Below are 20,626 nucleotides of genomic sequence, written 5' to 3' on the forward strand. Positions count from 1 at the left end.
ATTTTATTTCCATTACTTGTTCAATACTGATATCATCAATTTCTATTTTACATCTGATTGGTTCTTTACTGATTACTATTGTTTTGGTTTTCTGAGATGAAATTGTCATATTGAATTCTTTTGCTCTTATGTTAAATCTGTGGACTAATCTTTGCAGACTATCCTCATCTTGGGCTATCAATATTGCGTCATCTGCGTAGCAGAGTATTTTTACTTCTTTGTTTCCCATTTTATATCCTCGTCCTTTGTTGACGTTTTTGATGATTTCATCTATGATTAAATTGAAGAGCATAGGACAAAAAATACATAGGACATAGGATAAAAAAAATAATATAAAAAATAGAACATACAATACATTATTAGTATTTTATTGAATAAATCATAACATATGTATATAACTTATTTACAAATATACCATGCTAAAAAAATGGTAGATCTATGTCAAATAATAATTACACTAGATTAATTTATAAATGATTTGTTAAGAACGCCCAAATTAAAAACAAAATTGTACATGAACTTGATTTAATATTTGCTATTCAACTTAGTACAACTCAATTATTAAACGTTGGTCTCAAAAAGAAAAAACAATAACCTAATTATTATATTATAGAACTGTATAATATAATAACCAGTGCAGTGTACTAACGTTACACACGGAGTTCAATTTTATGTAAAATATTTATATCATATTTTAACTAATTAATAATATATTAAAACAAAATGTAAATTTAAATCAATCAAAAATAGTGTGCTAAAACTCTCGGAAAAATCGAGTCTAAAACAAAATTTCGAGGAGTATATCCCGTAATAGTGATACCAATTGTCATTGAGTAGGAGTTTACTTAACCAATGAGATAATATGAATTATTGTACATGTTTAAAACCAAGATAATATTCTGTTCTTATCTTATACTCTAGCATATTTTGAGAAGAGCACTTGAATGATGGAAAAATGGCATCTCAATAAAGGGTCATAAAACAAACAACCTACGTTTCGCAGATGACACAGCCCTTCTTGCAAATAGTCAAGCAGAGCCGATTGATCTTATCTTCTTCTTCTTGTGCCACTCCTATCGGAGATTGGAAATCATCAAGGCTACCCTGACCTTGTTTACAGCTGACCTAAAAAGTTCATTAGTGGTGCAGCCAAACCACTCTCTCAAATTCCGCAACCATGACATTCTTCTACGGCCTGGATTCCGTTTTCCTTCTATTTTCCTTGCATTATATTTTGAAGTAATGCGTATTTATCTTCTCATCAGGTGACCCAAATACTCGAGTTTTCTTCGTTTTATTGTTAACAAAATTTCTGGGTCTCTTCCTATACTTCGTATTACTTCAAGATTTGTGATTCTTTCGACATCATTCGACGGTAGCACCACATCTCGAAACTTTCAATATTTTTTATGTTGTTCTGTTTAAGAGTCCAGGCCTCTACACCGTATAATAGCGTGTTAAATACGTAGTCTCTTAGCATTCTTATTGATCTTATAACGGTGGTCAAAAACGGAAGTCAAATATTTGGTCTGCAATTAAAAATTATCAAAGACAAAGAGCATGATAGTGGATAGACTACATAACAATCATCCAAACATAACCACATCAGTCTTTCAACTATAACAACATTCGACCGGTTTGAGGTTGTGAGCTCATACTTACATATGGGATCATTGATCACAAACACAGTGTTATTACAGGAAGAGATTAAACGTAGATGTGATCCTAGCAAAAGTTGCCACAGCAAAATTGACCAAAATATGGAAGTACTGTCAAAAAAGCGTTAAAGATAAGGTTGATCAACTGTTTAATATTCCCTATATTGACCTACGGATGTGAATCTTCGACCCTGAGACAAGAACGTGCCACGATCGACTACCAAAAGGCAAAACAGATCATTTTATCGACTACCAAAAGGCTTTCGATAATGTACGCCATAGTCTTCTTATGTCCATTAAAATTACAAAAGTGTCGATGAAAGAGACCTTTCAGAATATTAAATCCCTCTATTGGAAATAGATGGCCGAAATTAAAATCAATATATTATGATTAAAGGAGCATGTACAAATACCGAAAGGTGCCAGACGGGGCTCTATATTGTCATCAATGAGCCCTGCCCTGTCAATCAGCCCTGTACATTGATGAGTGGGATTGTGATGAGGAAATTAAAATAAAAGTAGGAATGGCTAATAGTCCATGTGGTGAGACCGCTCCCGTCTGAAAAAATGTCTGATTCGGTTTCTTTGTGCATTCCTATTCAAAAATGTCCCCTTTAAACAAATCTGAATGAAGGGTGCCGGGCGGAATTTTTGGGCAGAAATTGTTTAAACAATTTTTTTAAACAAATACAAAAGATCACGTTTTATTGCCTGGAACATATATTTTTAGGTTTTTTGGGTCATTTCAAACAAGAAAGGTATCTTGTAATTTTTCTTAAAAATTGATAGTTTTCGAGTTATAGGCGATTTAAAATCTGAAAAATGCAAAAATACGCATTTTCGAGGCTTAAAAACTCATATTTAAATTAGTATTTTTGAGGTTGTCAGATACTTATATGGAAGATTAAACATTCAGCTTCAAGCTTCTGAAGAGTTATCGCGTCTAGCCTTAATTTATACCGTTGTTTTTTAATTGTTAAATATGCTTGTTTATCCGATTTTTTTGCCGGTGCGGCGCGCTCTTTTTCAAAAATCTCCTATTTTCCTCCGAAAAATATATTTTCTAGATTCTTTGGGATATTCTAAAAAAAAAATAAGTTTCCTGACATTTTTCTCAAAAGTTAAGAGTTTTAAAGTTATAAGCGATTTAAAATCCGAAAAATGCCAAAAAAACGCATTTTCGGATTTTAAATCGCTTATCCCTTAAAACTATTAACTTTTGAGAAAAATGTCAAGAAACTCATTTTATTTAGAATATCCCAAAGAATCTAGAAAAAATATCTTTCGGAAGAAAATTGGAGATTTTTGAAATAGAGCGCGCCGCACCGTCAAAAAAATCGGATGGACATGCATATTTAACAATTAAAAAACGACCGTATAAATTAAGGTTAGATGCAACCACTCTTCAGGATCTTGAAGCTGAATGTTTAAACTTCAATTTAAGTATCTGGCAACCTCAAAAATACTAATGTAAATATGAATTTTTAGGCCTCGAAAACGCGTATTTTCGCATTTTTCAGATTGTAAATCGCCTATAACTCGAAAACTATCAATTTTTGAGAAAATTTACAAGATACCTTTCTTTTTTAGAATGACCCACAAAACTTAAAAATATATAGGGTGAGGCAGATAAAGGGCCTATTAGAAATATCTCGAGAACTAAAGGCAACAGAATCATGAAAATTGGAATGAAGGGGTTTTGAAGAGTGATCTATTTAATGAAAATATTTTCATCTATTTTCTACTTCCGGTTATACCGGAAGTTGCTCACAACTTCGTTTTTTTAAATGGGACACCCTGTATATTTTTCCATTTTTGGATTTTCCTCGATGTCTCCTTTCTTAATATATGAGGTTTTATATTATTATACAGGGTAGTTTAAAAGATAATTACGTGTTTTTATTAATTTCGTAGCAGATTTCACACCCTGTAGAATTATAGTACTTTGACATCAAAAACTCTATTTACGTTCATATGATTTTTAATATAGTCTACTATTGTTAAACATTATTAGTATAGCTATATATTGAATTTTAGTATACAGGGTTCGTCAAAACACGGAATGAATATTTTCTGAGTTTTCTTAAATGGAACACCCTGTATTTTAGTATTGTAATGAAATGATATTTTATGGTACTTTTTCATTTTATAAGCATTCCCTATACCTAACTGCTTTAATTTGTGAGTTATTGGTGATTCAAGCCAAACATTAATTGCAACAAAAAATACGTGAAATTTTATTAGGTTGGCCTTGAAAATATTCAGTCACAAATAATTTTTCGGAAATAAATACATATTTATCTAGACCGATCGTTAAAATTTCCAATAATGGTTGAGCTATCAAAATACTTACGTAGTTAAGATTCTTGGTGCGATTAACAATTAAGCACAAATTAAAGCAGTTAGGTATAGGGAATGCTTAAGAAATAAAAAAGTACCATAAAATATCATTTCAATACAATACTAAAATACAGGGTGTTCCATTTAAGAAAACTCGGAAAATACTCATTCCGAGTTTCGACCAACCCTGTATACTAAAATTCAACAATTAGCTATACTAATAATTTCTGACAATATTAGACTATATTAAAAATCATTTGAACATAAATGAAGTTTTTTATGTCAAACTACTTTAATTCTACAGGGTGTGAAAATTGCTACGAAATTAATAAAAGAACTTAATTATCTTTTAAACTACCCTGTATAACAATTCAAAACCTCATATTTTAAGAAATAAGACTTCGAGTAGAATCCAAAAATGTAAAAATATATAGGGTGTCCCATTTAAAAAAACGAAGTTATAGGCAACTTCCGGTATAACCGGAAGGAGCAAATAGATAAGAATATTTTCATTAAATAGATCACTCTTCAAAACCCCTTCGTGCCAATTTTCATGGGTCTGTTACCTTTAGTTCTCGAGATATTTCTAATAGGCCCTTTATCTGCCTCGCCCTGTATACTCCGAAGCAAAAAACGTGATCTTTTGTATTTGTTTAAAAAAATTGTAACAATTTCTGCCCAAAAATTCCGCCCGGCACCCTTCAGACTTTTTTAAAGGGGACATTTTTGAATAGGAATCCACAAAGAAACCGAGTCAGAAATTTTTCCAGATGGGAGCGGTCTCACCACATGGACTATAAGGCAGCTTTTGTTGCAGAGATGTCTTTAAATTTTAGAGTTCATATGGTTTAGGTGTGGCCAATATTATTGTGTGGTACAGAGACATGGTCAATAAAAGTAAAATCAGTAAATAAAATTGAAGCATGCAAAATGTTGGTTTTAGGAAGGGTATTTGCATGTCATCATCATCATCATTCAACACGGATCTATCCACTGCTGGATATAGGTCTCCCTCAATCTGTTCCATTTATTCCTGTTGTGTGCTGTTTGCATTCAATTTTTATGTCATCAAACCATCTTGTTGGCGGACAACCTCTACTCTGATGTGCTTATTGTCTTAGACTCCACTGTATTATTCGCTGTGTCCATCTGTTATCCGACATTCTAGCTAATACTTATGCATCGGGACTGAAGTACAAGATCTAATAGTTAACGAACAAGAAACAATCAAGAACTGTGAGGAATATATTGTATATTTGGGAACAACAATCAACAAGAGTGGGCGCACCGAAAAAGAGATAGAGCAAAGGATCGTGAAAGGAAAAAGGGTGATTGGATGCCTAAACTCCATGCTATGGTCAAAAGAACTATCTAATCAAAGAAAACATCTCATCTTTAACTCCATCTTTAAAAGTATAGTGCTCTATGGATGCGAAACGTGGCAGCTTACTAAATTCCTGGAACGACGCCTACTTGCATTGGAAATGGATTTCTGGAGAAGATTGGCTATAAAATCAAGGCTTGAAAGAATACAAAATAACCAAATCAGAAATATAATGGGAGTCAAATCAACCATCATAGACGAAATTCAAAGGAGACAACTGATCTGGTATGGTCATGTAGAAAGAATGGACGACGACAGACTGCCAAAACAAATTCTAAAATGGACGCCAAGGGAAAGAAGGAAGAGAGGAAGGCTGAAACAATCCTAGCTAGGCGGCATTCAGATGGCGATGTCGGAAAGGAATCTTCACCATGGCGAATGGAATGACCGACGAAGCTGGAAACTGATAACCGGAAGGCGAAGAACGCTATAAATAGCGGGGATAATAATAATAATAAACTTAAACAAAATCAATGGGAAAATCCCAGTAGTTGGCTTATACCATAATTAAAAATCATACAGAAGTAAAAACTTCGTTTGTACAATGGTATAAAAAGTTTATTAAAAAAACTATTAAAAAGTCATCCTAAAGGATTCGCAAAACGTTTTCGATCTAAATCAGATCATCTTCAGTGCGTTCTGCTTAGTAGATGAAACTAGCAACCTTATAAAATAGGTGACATCGAGAAATATGATTTACATGTTGAAAATCTGATGTTAGTAGCGACTCTAAGTCGAGGTTAAAAGATAAATTTAGGGCTCAAAGGGCAACATAATTCACTGCTGAACGTGTAGTTCTTATCGAGCAGTGAATCATGTTGCCCTTTGAGCACTAAATTTATCTTTTAACATCGACTTAGAGTCGCTACTAACATCAGATTTTCAACATGTAAATCATATTTCTCGATGTCACCTATAGGGCTTTTCATTCAGTCATTTGTTTCGAGCTTTTGTCATATGTTGTATAATCCGTGTATATTTTTTATTATACACGGATTATACGACATTTGACAGAAGCTCGAAACAAATGACAATCGATGAAAAGCCCTATTTTATAAGGTTGCTAGTTTCATCTACTAAGCAGAACGCATTGAAGATGATCTGATCTAGATCGAAAACCTTTTGCGAATCCTTTGGGATGACTTTTTAATAGTTTTTTAATAAACTTTTTATACCATTGAACAAACGAAGTTTTTACTTGTTCTGTATGATTAATAATACACTTATTTATTCCTTTACTCACTCCTTCTACAATTGTCGTCTTTCACTTTTCTCTTATTATCTCATTTGTACTCCTAATATGTATTCTTTATTGCTGTTGATATTACCTCAAATTTTGTTTGGTAAAAATAAAATCATAAAAACGCAATAGTAAAGTTTTGGATGTAGTAGAAAAATAAACAGAAACCAAAATATTTCACCAATATCTGTTTAAGAGACCGGTAATGTACAAAGTTGAATAGCAAATATTAAATGTTATAACACCTAACTTCCTCTCTCTGGTGAGATTTATCACAATGTTCAAACCATTGGATCACAAGAGGCAATTCAAAAACGTACTTACAACCGCAAACAAAATACAGAGCGACTCAAAACTAAGTTACCCAACTGTATAGACCTTGACAAATATAATGCGTGGGAAGTTAGATTGACGATGAACATAAACGTCTTGAGTAATCACATAAAACATAACACCTTTGAATAACAGTTGTTTTAAAATTAAACAAATTTAAATTCTGTTGGACCTGTGTATTTCTCTTGTTATTTGATCGTATTTATTTTTATTTAGCTTAATGCCTCGACAACCAATGGCCATTGGCATGGTACTGTTGCTTTCACAATCAGATAGTGTAATGTGTAGTGTGTGTGTTGAGTAAATGTCTTGTTGCTTAGTAAAGTTCGACTGCATTGTCTTTACAGACGCTAATTGTACCTGAACGTCTGCGGTGCCTCCTCCCTCTCTTACCACTGAGCCACAGAGGGGGTTTGGAAATTGTAACTGTATGAACTAGTATAATATTAAATCTTCATGAATATTAAATCTTCAGATATTTATTTATTATTTTTATATTCGTCATTTTGCACATTTAAATTTCTAAATAGTCACACCATCGTATTTTAGATCACTCGATGCTCTTCGCTCTATTGGTGATCTGTTTCAACATATTCTGACTATTCGGTTATTCTGCTTAAAATATCTCTTTTGTTTCTATTATTCCTTTTTACTATCTTATCTGGGAATAAAGCTACAATTTAAATTTGAAATTAAATTTATTTGACGTTTCGACTTCCACTTCGGAGATCATTATCAAAATAATAAATTAAACAATTTTTTTGCTGCTTGGTAAAAAAATTCTTCTAATAATTTAATTTTATCTGACTCACGCATATTGACAATTCAGACATTCATAGATACATTTTAAAGTAGATGACTTAAAAACGATATTGCCAATATTCATGAGTTGCGTTCCTGGGACGACTTTATTGGAAGATAAAGACAAAGCAACAAAAACAAAATGTGTTTGATTTATTAGTGTTTTGTATTTTGATAACGATTTTCGAAGTGAAAGTCGAAACGTCAAATAAATTTAATTTTAAACTTAAATTGTGGCCTATTTTGGTAAATTTGATTCCTTATCAGTTGGTGGCGCTAAAATACTATCTAATACAAGTAAATGTTAGACAGATAGACATTTGTCAAAAAACAACAGTATGTTGGAGAATTATGAGTGGCATGATCCGTTAAAAGACTTTATATCATCGGTTCAAATGTAACTAAGTTTTGGTTCACTCTGTATAAAAATAAAAACCTTTTAATGCATATAAGCAAATTTCATTGAGATTAAAATAAATTCTGAACAATGGAGCAGTAAAATTACAATTAACAATTACAATAATTATCATGATTTTAAGTTTATAAAAATTAAGTATAATATAATAAAATAGACTTTTTCCATCATGAATCTCTTCTACACTAAAGAATTAATCCCAGTAGTGACTGCAAAATCGTAAAGATATAAAAGTTTTTTTGGCAAAGAGAACCAACACTGATTTAGTATTGTTTCGTAATTATTTTTTATATGGATAACTAAAATTTTGCCGTTTTATAATTCCAAATTAATCTTAAATTTGGACGAGACAGGGTTGTATGCTTTTATCACTGCAGGTGTACACACGACATGATCAGTTTTATTACAGAATTGGCTGGAAATAAGTCTGATGTGTAAGCCAGCGTACGAGAATGACGGGAAAATAAGAATTGAATAAGACCATTATTAAAGCCAGATTTTTCTCGTTTATCATTGCAAGGGCACTTTGAAATAGGTATATTTTAGAATTAGTACCTTCAGAATGAATACTGTTAAATTCAAGTGAAGTGACTAATAATTATTAAAAGTGGTTTATGGCGCAGATAATAGGATAACTGTGATAATAATAGCAGTTAGGTACCAAAAGTATCCACGTATATAGTCAACTTATTACAATTAGATTGTCCCTCTAATCGTCAATATCTACTTTGAAAGAATTTTTATCAAAGCTTTGTACGAAACTGAAAAAGTTATTCTAGTAAACAGGTACCGGCTGATCAATATCGGATATGCAGATAATACCATAGTATTTGCGGACAACCTAGAGGACCTGCAATCCCTTATGAACAAAGCTTATGATCATTAGCACGAAAAAGATAACAGGAGGTCAACCAAACTCCTGTAGAAAGAATGTCTCACTACAACTACCTCGGCACCATTATTAATTTAATGAAGAATTGACCAACAACCAAGAGATAAGAGCACGTATGGAAAAAGCTAGATTCACCTTCAACCGGATGGGAGCCTTCTTCAAGAGCCACTTGGCATAAAAATAAGAATGCTGTGATGCTACGTCTTCTCTGTCCTTTATTTTAGCGTTGAATCGTGGACCCGGAACGAAGATATGTGCAGAAAAGTGGAAGCATTTGAGATGTGGCTATATTGGAGAACACTTAAAAGCCCGTGGACTAATCGAGTGGCAAATGAGGAGGTCCTCAGAAGAAAGACTACCATGAAATCTCGAAAGTTACAACACTCGAAAAATATTTGGAAAGCAAGGTCCAGGAAGAAGAAGAACATCCTGGTTGAAGAACGTCAGAACCTGATTTAACACAACATCCGCGCAGCTTTTTCGCGTTGATGCAGATAAGTTAAAGATTGCCATGATGGGAATGGAAATTAATATAAAATGAATTTTTGAAATATCACTTGATACTAATACCGTTCATTATGGCGTTCACAATTTTTTGAAATACATTGTGAAACCGAATATAATAAAAAAAATCAAATGCGAAATGCATCAAGCTGGTTTATAAGGACTCTTATATTTGAAGTACAACTTAAGCTAAACATTTCCAAATTACGCTTCGAAAAAATAGCAAGATCTAATGTGGATAGATCAAATCAATTGTTTTTTCATACAACCAGTTTTTTATTAAATAAATAACCAGGTTTAGTTAGTATAAAAACCAAACGATTTTGCATTCACTTATCGGTCTATAGTTATAGAATCTTTTACAGTAATTTCTAATCTCTCTTTATTTTTTTCATTCCATCTACATCCGATATAATGTAAGCCGCTATATTAACATAACAATCTTAAATCTTTATTTGGTAAGTGCAACTCCACTATATTTATCAAATCTTCACGAAACCACCATCAAGATATAAATTCCAAAATTTTAAACGAGAGCAATGACCTTCCGCTACGTCCTGAACATTTAACAATCTAACACTTAATAGTTTCCAATACCTTTAACGCTTCTTGAAAATAAATATAATAGACACAACGGTTATTGGGATCGTGCAAGTTAGGAAAAGCGACACCTGGTTTCATAGCTCAGCAACATTTTTTAGCACTTTTAATTGTATTGGCCAATTATATTAGTCCTGGTTATGGAGCAACATATAATTTTTCTTCTTCAATGACAGTAGGCAGGGTGAAATATACGTCAATTTGACAATTTCAATTGACAATATGAATTATTTAAGAAAGTTCCAAGATTTCTCCGATATTTGCGCACGATCGTTTCTCATATTCCCTCCAAGTACTTGCACATAGCGAATAAACATAAATAGGCAATAGCTGTATTCGCGCTGCATGTCCCGAACGTATCCTGAACTTACCCAGAGGGAGATCGCCTGCGCTTTAGGTGTTCAGAGGGAAAAATTCGACCATATTGAACGTCCAATTTTGTAATGCGTAGGCGTTCTCTCTGTGGGTAAGTTCGAGATTGCAGAGCGAATACAGCTAATGATATTATTGTGTACCTAGCCATTCATTGACCCCAAGCGGCGAAAATATTACCTTGCCGAATTTTCTTTTTTCTTTTCTACCTGGGATAGTAGGAGGACCGGAAGCAGGTAAACAAACAACATTTCTTTCGAGATTAATCGATATGTTCTTTTCTATTCCACAGGCTGTTTACAATCTGAAATAACTGCTACTCCCTAGTAGCTGTATTCTTTCATCGTGAATTTTCTGGCAATCGGTAGAAATCATCCATGGGATTCGAGAACACGATAGTAGTCTATATAAATACCCATTTAAGTTGGGACGAATTCAGTGTGGTTGTACGCGATCGGGTTAAATAATAAATTAAACTTTGTAATATTGAAAAAAATTATATTTTAGGTAGTGGAATTAGTATGTTTGATTTTTGTATACATTTTTAAATTAGTTTGTAATTAAAGAATATAAATTCAGTGTTTTTATTTATTTAAATATACCTAAGTATTAATAGGAATCTCGAAATAAACATTACAATATAATAATTACACTTTTATAAAAAAGAATTTTTATAACACCACATTTTTGTTATTTATAGGACACAATATAAAAAAGTATTATAAAAACAATTATTTATCAAATCAAAATGTCAATTGTAAAAATAAAAGGATTTCTGCCTCTTGGGTGAAAGCCAGGTATCCTAGCCACTAGACCATATTGGATTGGTGGTATGGAGATAAATACTTGGCATATAAGTTCTAGTGCAACAGTATTAAAATAACTATGATTTTTTGGAATAATAAAACTCAATGCCTCCATGTAAAAGCTGTAGAATATTGCATTGTCATCGAGTTCTGAGTTATTCTAAAAATTTCAGATCTCTAGCTAGTCGGGAAGTAGGTATGTTTAAAATCGATTACTTAGAAGATTTTTCCCGGACAAAGTGACAAAGAGACAAAGAACAAATGAAGTATATAAAAACGTTTTAATTAACTATTACAGAAGTTTATGGATCTAAATAGTAGTCTCTTCAACACGCGAGTTAACCACGTTTAGACCATCTCCGTCTCCCACCACGTTTAGATTTTTTTTACTATTATCCTCGTCATGATGGGCCTCTAGCGGACAACCGGCAAGGAACCGAGCGCGCATCACTTCCAACGCACTCCCACTAGACTCCCTCCACTACCGATGGAAGCAGGTGAGGGGCCGCCGAAATGGTATTTAAGAGAGCCGAGCGAGGAAGAACAGTCAGTCTTGCGGCGTTAAGCTCTAGGCTCCCTGCCTAACTAGTGTACTGAACTGGTAAGGCAATCTGGGCGAAAGAACTCTGTAGTGAAGAGATGCTTCGCTCGTAACTAAACAAAATCCGTGTAACCGTGTAGTGAACGGTTGCTACCACTGGATTGAAGTGTGAGTATGTGCGTAATTGCACATAAATACAATTTTATTTTTCTTTTACAGACGTTCGCCAAGGGAGCCCTACGGGGGCGGAGCAAAGCCGGGATATTGTTTTATTTTATCATTTTTATTTTACTTTGTATACGAATAACAAGAATACATTTATTTTATTTTAACCTGTGTTTTACAGGGTCTGTTGTTCTGAAGGAACTACCAGTCACATTTTCGTATCAAACTATTGTAGTAAGATAGGAAACAAATCCCTTTTTGACTAATGTACGGTTTGAAAAACCCACGTCACATTTATTTTCATTGCGTCTATTATTTCATGATACACTTGGTCTTACGGTACTGTGGAGAAACTTGTGACAACATTTTAATGATTTCGAAAAATGAATCTAGAGTAATTACTCATCTGCGGATAAAAAAATAAACCAACAAGTCTTAAAATAAGATTTTGAAAAAATTTAGCAAAATGCTATGTTTTCAGCAGATTTAAAAATTAAAATAAACCACATAATGTTTAATTTAATTTTATATTGATTCTATAAGGTAGGCCACCCTGTATCTAAAAATTTTATTAGCAGATTCCGAACTACGTATTACAGTCCCGAACTGTTGCTATTGCTATATGATAACAATTTGACTCGGAATGTCAGAACTTGGTGCTTTTTATAAATATGCAAAGATGTGAGGTGAAGTGAAAAATCATTGCTCTCTGTATCCTATACCAAGTGACAAACAATCCTAGACTCTACACTAAAACACCTATCGAAAAGAACGAAGTCATCTCAAAAGCCAATAATTCATACTGATACTAAAAAAATTAATCGATAATTACAACTTTCAGATGACATATTTAATATTTTAGTATATTGAGTCCTTAATATATGCCCTGTATAATAAATTAATTTAAAACATTTCTAACCAATTGTAGTTAATAAATAATATACTTTCTTCTTAACCACATACATTCATGTTAAAGAGGCGTACAAAAATTGAGGTAAATAAGTGGGGCACTAACAAAAGTGTAGTAGATAGAGGGAAAATATATTATACGCAGATATCTGCAATTTTACCCGATTAATAAGTTGCAGATATAATAATATGTACAAATACGATCCAAGGAGGTGATACAAACGACACCAATAATAAAGCAAATTGGCTTGAAACATAAGAATGAGAACAACGAATTATTAAAATCATAGAGAGACAGAGAAGGCTGCGAAGTGCTGCTTGTAGGATACCTTAAACTACACGATCAAATCAACTTTATAACGAGATTTTAAACGTAAGTCATACATTGACAAACTGACCATATAATGCAAAACGTAAGCTCCTGCGTTAGAATTTAAGAAGAAAACTCAACTCAGATTTTATCGATTGATGAAATGACGTTAAAGGTAGAATATTAAAATATGGGAAAAACAATGGAACAACATTTCAAGGCAAAATTTTTATTTTTCTTTACATCAACAACTTCAGTTTCACAGCCTACAAAAAGCACGAATGCATTTTCCAATTAGTATAGAGTATTTACTAAGATTCGATGAAATAAGAATAATAAAACTTACTGATTGACTATTTGAAAGAAATAAATATTGTCATTTAAATAAAACAGTAGTTATAGATTAGTTATAGATATAACAAAACTACTAGATCACGGTAAAAAAAAAACAATAAAAACCTGTAGCTAAATGACCTGCTTCCAAGCCATCTTCTCTCTCTCTCTCTCTCTCTCTCTCTCTCTCTCTCTCTCTCTCTCTCTCTCTCTCTCTCTCTCTCTCTCTCTCTCTCACACACACACACACACATAAGAAGAAATCTCTACGTTCCTTGATATTAATAACGGTTTAAGACAGTGAGATGGGCTGTCTCCCCTTTAATATTACTTTGGAAAAGGCAGTCAGGTAGACAAATATTAGATTGAATGGAACTACGCAACTTCTTGGTAAAAGTCCACATGTGATTTTGATTACATCTACATGCTGGCACACCCCCACTTGACATAGAAAATCTTTGTGGAAATATACAGTCTGTCACAAAATACTTAAAAACAATATTTGTAAGAAACGGGAACCCAATATGATTAATTTAAATTATTTTTTTACAACATATATTACTGACTGGATTATATATTTGTCACAGAAACACTATAGTACTAAAATTACATCAACCTAATACAACTTAAATAATAATAATCAATTACCAATATACAATTTCAGGTACTGTATTTCACAAAAAATATTACGTTTTCTTATTCTGATTCGAGCTAGGAATGCTGCCACAATGAAAACTTAAACAATAATTAAATCAATTCTCAGGTCTGTTTCGGACCATAATTCAGTAACAATGGTGAATTTACAATTATTATCGTCTTGGTTATATACACTGGGGTGCAAAATTAACCGGACACCTTAAAAATTGGTCATATTTGATGTCTCGAATTTCTTGAACCTGTTGTCCGATTTAAGTGATTTTTTTAATATATTATAATTATATAGCCTTATTCTTTAACAATATCGCTGTACGAGTATTATTGCTAAACAGTTAAATTTTCATTGTATACCGGGTGTACCAATCAAACTGTGTTATTTTCTCAAAGTTCGCGTCACCCTGTGGAATATTCTAGCATTTATAAAATACTAAAATTAAAATCCAACTATAGCCTCATGTTTTCTCAACATTTTGTTTTTTGATTCATTCGCTTACATGAGATCATAAAAAAGTTAGGTACTTTAACAACTAGCCATGTTTTTCATCCATACAGTGTGTTTTTAAATAAGTATGACACACCTTAAGGGGTAATTCTGCATGAAAATTAATGATAGATTGCTTTATAAACGGTGTCCGCAAATGCTTCGTTTCTGAGATAGAGGGCGTTGAAATTTTTCTTACAAACTGAAGATTTATTTATTGCTTAAAAACCGGTTGAGATATGCAAATGAAATTTGGTGGGTTTTAAGACGTAGTTATTGTACATTTTTTGACATACAAGTAAGAAATTAATATTCACCATTGGCGCCCATACGAGTAATATGAGCCGTCATATTACCCGTATGCGCGCCAATGGTGAATATTTAATTCCTGCTTGTACGTCAAAAAATGTACAGTAACTACGTCTTAAAACCCACCAATTTTCATTTGCATATCTCAACCGGTTTTAAAGCAATAAATAAATCTTCAGTTTGTAAGAGAAATTTCAACACCCTGTATCTCAGAAACGAAGCATTTGCCGGCATAGGTTTATAAAGCAAACTGTCATTATTTTTTCATGTAGAATTATCCCTTAAGGTGTGTCATACTTATTTAAAAACACACTGTATTGATGAAAAACATGGCTAGTTGTTAAAAGTACCAACTTTTTATGATCTCATGTAAGCGAATGAATCAAAAAACAAAATGTTGAGAAAACATGAGGCTATAGTTGAGTTTTAATTTGAGTATTTTATATTTGCTAGAATATTCCACAGGGTGTTCCGAACTTTTAGAAAAAAAAACACAGTTTGATTGGTACACCCGGTATACAATGAAAATTTACCTGTTTAGCATCAATATTATTACAGCGATATTGTTAAAAAATAAGGCTATAACATAATAAAAAATCACTTAAATCGGATAACAGGTTTAGAAAATTCGAGACATCAAAAAATGACCCATTTTTAAGGTGTCCGGTTAATTTTGCACCCCAGTGTACTAGAATCATTCATAAAATAAGGTTTCCTATGCTGCTGAGAAAGACTACAACGTACTGGCAGAAATCTGGCAACACTGCCTTACACATCAATTCTCCCTCTCTCTTACCTCACTTTTGCCTCGCTGCATTACCCAGTGTCGGCCTAACAGCCTTCGAAGAGGAGAAAGTGGTGGGGTGAAAGAGAGGGAGAGTTGATGTCTAAGGCAGTGTTGCCAGATTTCTCTCACTACGTCGCGCTATTTCTCAGGCGGCATACGGAACCTTATATTACGAATGACCCTAGTAATTTTTTGTATTCAATTTATTGTTAATTATCACGTAACGTCTTTAATGGCTTTTGAGAGAACACAATCCGTTCTTTTCCACCGGTCTACCGCCTTTTCCATTTGAGAAATATACACACTGACATTTAAAAATTCACAAAATTAAAAAGAACTTGGAGAGTAAGTACCTGTTCCTCTTGCGGCAAGCGAACTTACGCTAGCGATTGAGTTCGCCGATTCTGGACCATGCTTGTGGAATAGAGAACGGCAGTTAGTGCGTCACCTGCATCTGCGGGGTAAGGTGGGGGTGCAAAAACAACGATCACTGATCGAGTATGTCGATGAGGGATGCGAAGGCACACGAACCGAGACCCGACGACGACATCAGCCGTACCAGTTCTTGGGCATGTGCCATCGCGACCTCTAGAGGAGGTTTTCTTGGTTTACTATTTGATTCTGCAAAAGAAAAGTACAATTTAGTAAACACACAAACAATATTTCATTTTTTAATATTTAGAATTGAAATTATTATAAATTCTAATTATTACAATATTCCATGTGGTGAGACCGCTCCCGTCTGAAAAACATTTCTAATTCGGTTTCTCTGCGGATTCATATACAAAAATGTGAATTTACCTTTAAACAAATCTGAAGGGTGCCGGACGGAATTTTTGGGCTGAAATTGTTTAAACAATTTTTTTAAACAAATACATAATCACCTTTTATTGCTCCAAAAAATATATTTTTAGGTTTTTTGGGTCATTCTAAACAAGAAAGGTATCTTGTGATTTTTCTCAAAAATTGACCGTTTTGGAGTTAGGTGATTTAAAATCTAAAAAATATAATACGCATTTTCGAGGCTTAAAAACTCATATTTAAATTAGTATTTTTAAGGGTGCCAATAACTTGGATTAAAGTTTAAACATTCCTTTTCAAGATTCCGAAGAGTGATCGGGTCTAACTTCAATTTAGAGCGTAGTTTTTTAATTGTTAATTATGCGTGTCCATCCGGTTTTTTGCCGGTGCGGCGCGCACTATTTTCAAAAATCTATTTTCCTCCGAAAAATATATTTTTTTGATTCTTTGGGACATTCTGAATAAAATAAGTTTCTTGACATTTTTCTCAAAAGTTAATAGTTTTATAGTTATAAGCGATTTAAAATCCGAAAAATGACAAAAAAACACATTTTCGCAAAAAAGAAAAGAGGCTTCGCAAGAAGACTGAATTGAACCATAACCAAACGAAGAAGAACTGCAGATATTAAAATATTTGCAGCGGAGTGTGGTTAGACTGTCCTCTAATTTTAAATCGCTTATAACTTTAAAACTAGCAACTTTTGAGAAAAATGTCACGAAATTTATTTTATTTAGAATGTCCCACAGAATCTAGAAAAATATTTTTCGGAGGAAATTAGAAGATTTTTGAAATAGAGCGCGCCGCACCGGCCAACAAATCTGATGGACATGCATAATTAACAATTAAAAAACTACGGTCTAAATTGAAGTTACACCCGATCACTCTTCGGAATTTTGAAAAGAAATGTTTAAGCTTTAATCCAAGTTATTGGCACCCTTAAAAATACTAATTTAAATATGAGTTTTTAAGTCTCGAAAATGCGTATTTTCGCATTTTTTTTAAAATCACAAGATACCTTTCTTGTTTAGAATGACCCAAAAAACCTAAAAATATATTTTTTGGAGCAATAAAAGGTGATCTTATGTATTTGTTTAAAAAAATTATTTAAACAATTTCTGCCCAAAAATTCCGTCCGGTACCCTTCAGATTTGTTTAAAGGGGACATTTTTGAATATGAATCCGCAGAGAAACCGAATTGAAATGTTTTTCAGACGGGAGCGGTCTCACCACATGGACTACAAAGTGGTACAAGGTTCTTGAAATTATATACAGGGTGTTTCATTAAGAATGTCAAAAAATCTCTGAGTTGTAGATTCTAGACCTCAAAATATAAGATTTAACCCAAATCACTTAAATAAAATATGGCTCCTTACCGAGTTAGAGTTATTAAAAATTTAAAAACTATTTTTGCTCAGTATTTTAAAACTATTTGACGTATTCTTTTCATACTTGGCAGAAAGTGTAGGCACTATACACCATGTGAAATTATGTTAAGTAAACGTTTCTGGCTATTACCAGAGGCGTACGACAGAGGACAGTGAATAGTTGACCCTTCCCAAATTTTACGCCACTGGCGGAATTGCCATTATAGCGCAATTTTTCGATTCTCCACTACTCTCTATGTAAATAACATACTCAACTATGTATGAGTATGTCAACTAAAACTATCACTGTCACGGTGTTACTTGCTAAACTGGTTCAATACGTCTAAAGGTGGAAAATAATCAATACAATGTAAATTTATACCTTTATATCGCTAAATTTCCCACCGCTAATGGTTTCATCTCTTTATCTCACAATTTAATATGGTTTCCATCTTTTGCGTTATTTTGCCGATTATTAGCGCGCTCATCACTGTATATTATATACAGTGTATAATTATCAATTATCATAAATATGTCGAAATCCTATTTGTTGCGACACATCTAAACAATTAAAAAATGAACGTTCAATGCAAAATGGAAAAAAAAAATAAATAAACTTTGGACAATTCGATTGTGATATAAGTTTCGAATTGTTTCTTATGCCCTGTATCCGTTCTTCTCGATCGACGATGATAAATAAATGTTGAAGTCGTGGAGTAAAGTTTTTTTGACAGCTACTGAGTTATTGCACTACAGTTGTGGTTAGGTAAAATTTTATAATAGACTGCGCTCAAATGAGCCCGAATCCCCTAATTTATAAGTTCACCAATAATGAATACCTCATCATAGAGGTTAATGCATCTAACATAGTAACAAAAACTTTGAACTTTGAAAGCTTACAAATACAATAGAAATAACACTATTTGGCAATTTATTCAGTTTGCAGGAAGTTGAATAAACTTTAATCAACCTATTAATCGATGTTTCACAATTATACACGGTGAAACTATAAAAATTTAGGAAGTTAAGATTAATGTGAGATTACAAATTAAGGGATTAATTTGTGACTGAACAACTTACCTAAAATTGCAGAATTTAAAGATGCACATACTGATTCCCTCTGTGTGGGTTCTAATTGCCATCCAACGGGACTAGCCCAAGGATTTGAATATGCTAATAAACTAAATGCGTCCTAAAACAGAAAAGAGAGACTGCAATATACTACTCAAATCAAAATGGTTTTAACTTACTTCCAGCATTTTTTCGTTGATATTATTACTACTTTTATCGATTTTTAACCTCTGACTCATACTGTATAATTCTCTGCCAAAATCTAATATCCTTTCTACAGATTGTTTTGTATTACTTTTACGACACGGTACGTCTACATCTAAAAGAAATATAAATATGTATATCAGGTAATAGCGGAGTGCAATTAGAACGAAAACATGCATTGTTTCGGAAAAATTCAAACAAGCTTATATTTTCTAAAACTTTTTTTGTTAGTTTGCAATATACATTTTAAAGTTAAAAGTTCTAGCAGATTTGGCCGCTAATTGTTTATTAATTGTTCAAATAATAACAATTGTTCTGTATAAATAATTTTAAAAATATCGTCGAATTCATCATTTTACTTTGATCAAATATGTTTCTATTTTGTTTTTGATTATGCTGAATCCGAATATGGCATTGCAATTTGAAAATTCTTATGAACCTCTTATAGAGTATGTCTGCGTAGCTAGGAACCACATAGAAAACTTTTTTATTATCAATTTTACGAAAAAAAGTTATCCATCATAAAATGCTCTGGATAGCCAAAAATGTAAAACTCAACCATCAGAATAGCAAATTTTATCAATTTTATACGAGTTATGTCAAAAATATGAATTTCGTTAAAGAGTAAAGTACCTTTATATTCCAGAATATCAAAAAATTCTATTATGAGATTAAATACCATGTTTCAATATACAATTACATCATTCTAATCGAAAAAAGAAATTCAATTTTTTCTCAAATTACGGATACCCATCATCATTTTATTACAATTATGATAACTATTTTATTACGAAAAAAAGTTATTCTTCATAAAATGCTCTATCTGGTCTAAAATCTAAGATACAACCATCAGCTATCAAACTTTTTCAATTTTATACGAGGTACCTATGAATTTTTCTTAAGAGTTAAGTGCCTTTATTATTCACAATATTTGAAGGATATAATTAAACACTAAAACATATTTTTTAATTCCAAACAACTTTTCTTAATAACAATTTTCGATATTGTGAAATATAAAGGTACTTTACTCTTGAGTGAAATTCATATTTTTTGACATACCTCGTACAAAATTAATAAAATTTAATATTTGATGGTTGCATCTTAGATTATATACGATGCAGAGTATTTTATAAAGAATAACTTTTTTTCGTAAAATTGATAATAATAAAAAATTTATCAATAGGTCCCAAGTTACGCAGACGTACTGTATAAGAGCTAAAAAAAATTTTTTTTGAACATTTATTATTGTTGAAGCTTATTATTAAATGTATTTTAGGCAAGTTTTACAGAAAAAAGTATTGATCACTTTGTATAAACATTTTTTTAGCTGGTAATTTTCGGTTTTTGT

General features: G+C 32.4%; 1 protein-coding gene across 1 annotated transcript in view; it reads right to left on the bottom strand.

The window, feature by feature from the left end:
- Window positions 1-352: 352 nt before the first annotated feature.
- LOC114335514 (ran-binding protein 9) overlaps window positions 353-20,626 on the bottom strand; it is a 106,228-nt gene continuing 85,954 nt past the window's right edge. The window contains exons 8-10 of the mRNA XM_028285765.2: window positions 19,254-19,393; window positions 19,084-19,195; window positions 353-16,458 (exon numbers count right to left, since the gene is read on the bottom strand). Of these exons, the coding sequence (XP_028141566.1) occupies window positions 16,325-16,458; window positions 19,084-19,195; window positions 19,254-19,393 (386 nt within the window). The 3' untranslated portion in view covers window positions 353-16,324. The remainder of the gene's footprint in view (window positions 16,459-19,083; window positions 19,196-19,253; window positions 19,394-20,626) is intronic.

This window comes from Diabrotica virgifera, chromosome 1, assembly GCF_917563875.1.
Source record: "Diabrotica virgifera virgifera chromosome 1, PGI_DIABVI_V3a".
Lineage (NCBI taxonomy): Eukaryota > Metazoa > Arthropoda > Insecta > Coleoptera > Chrysomelidae > Diabrotica > Diabrotica virgifera.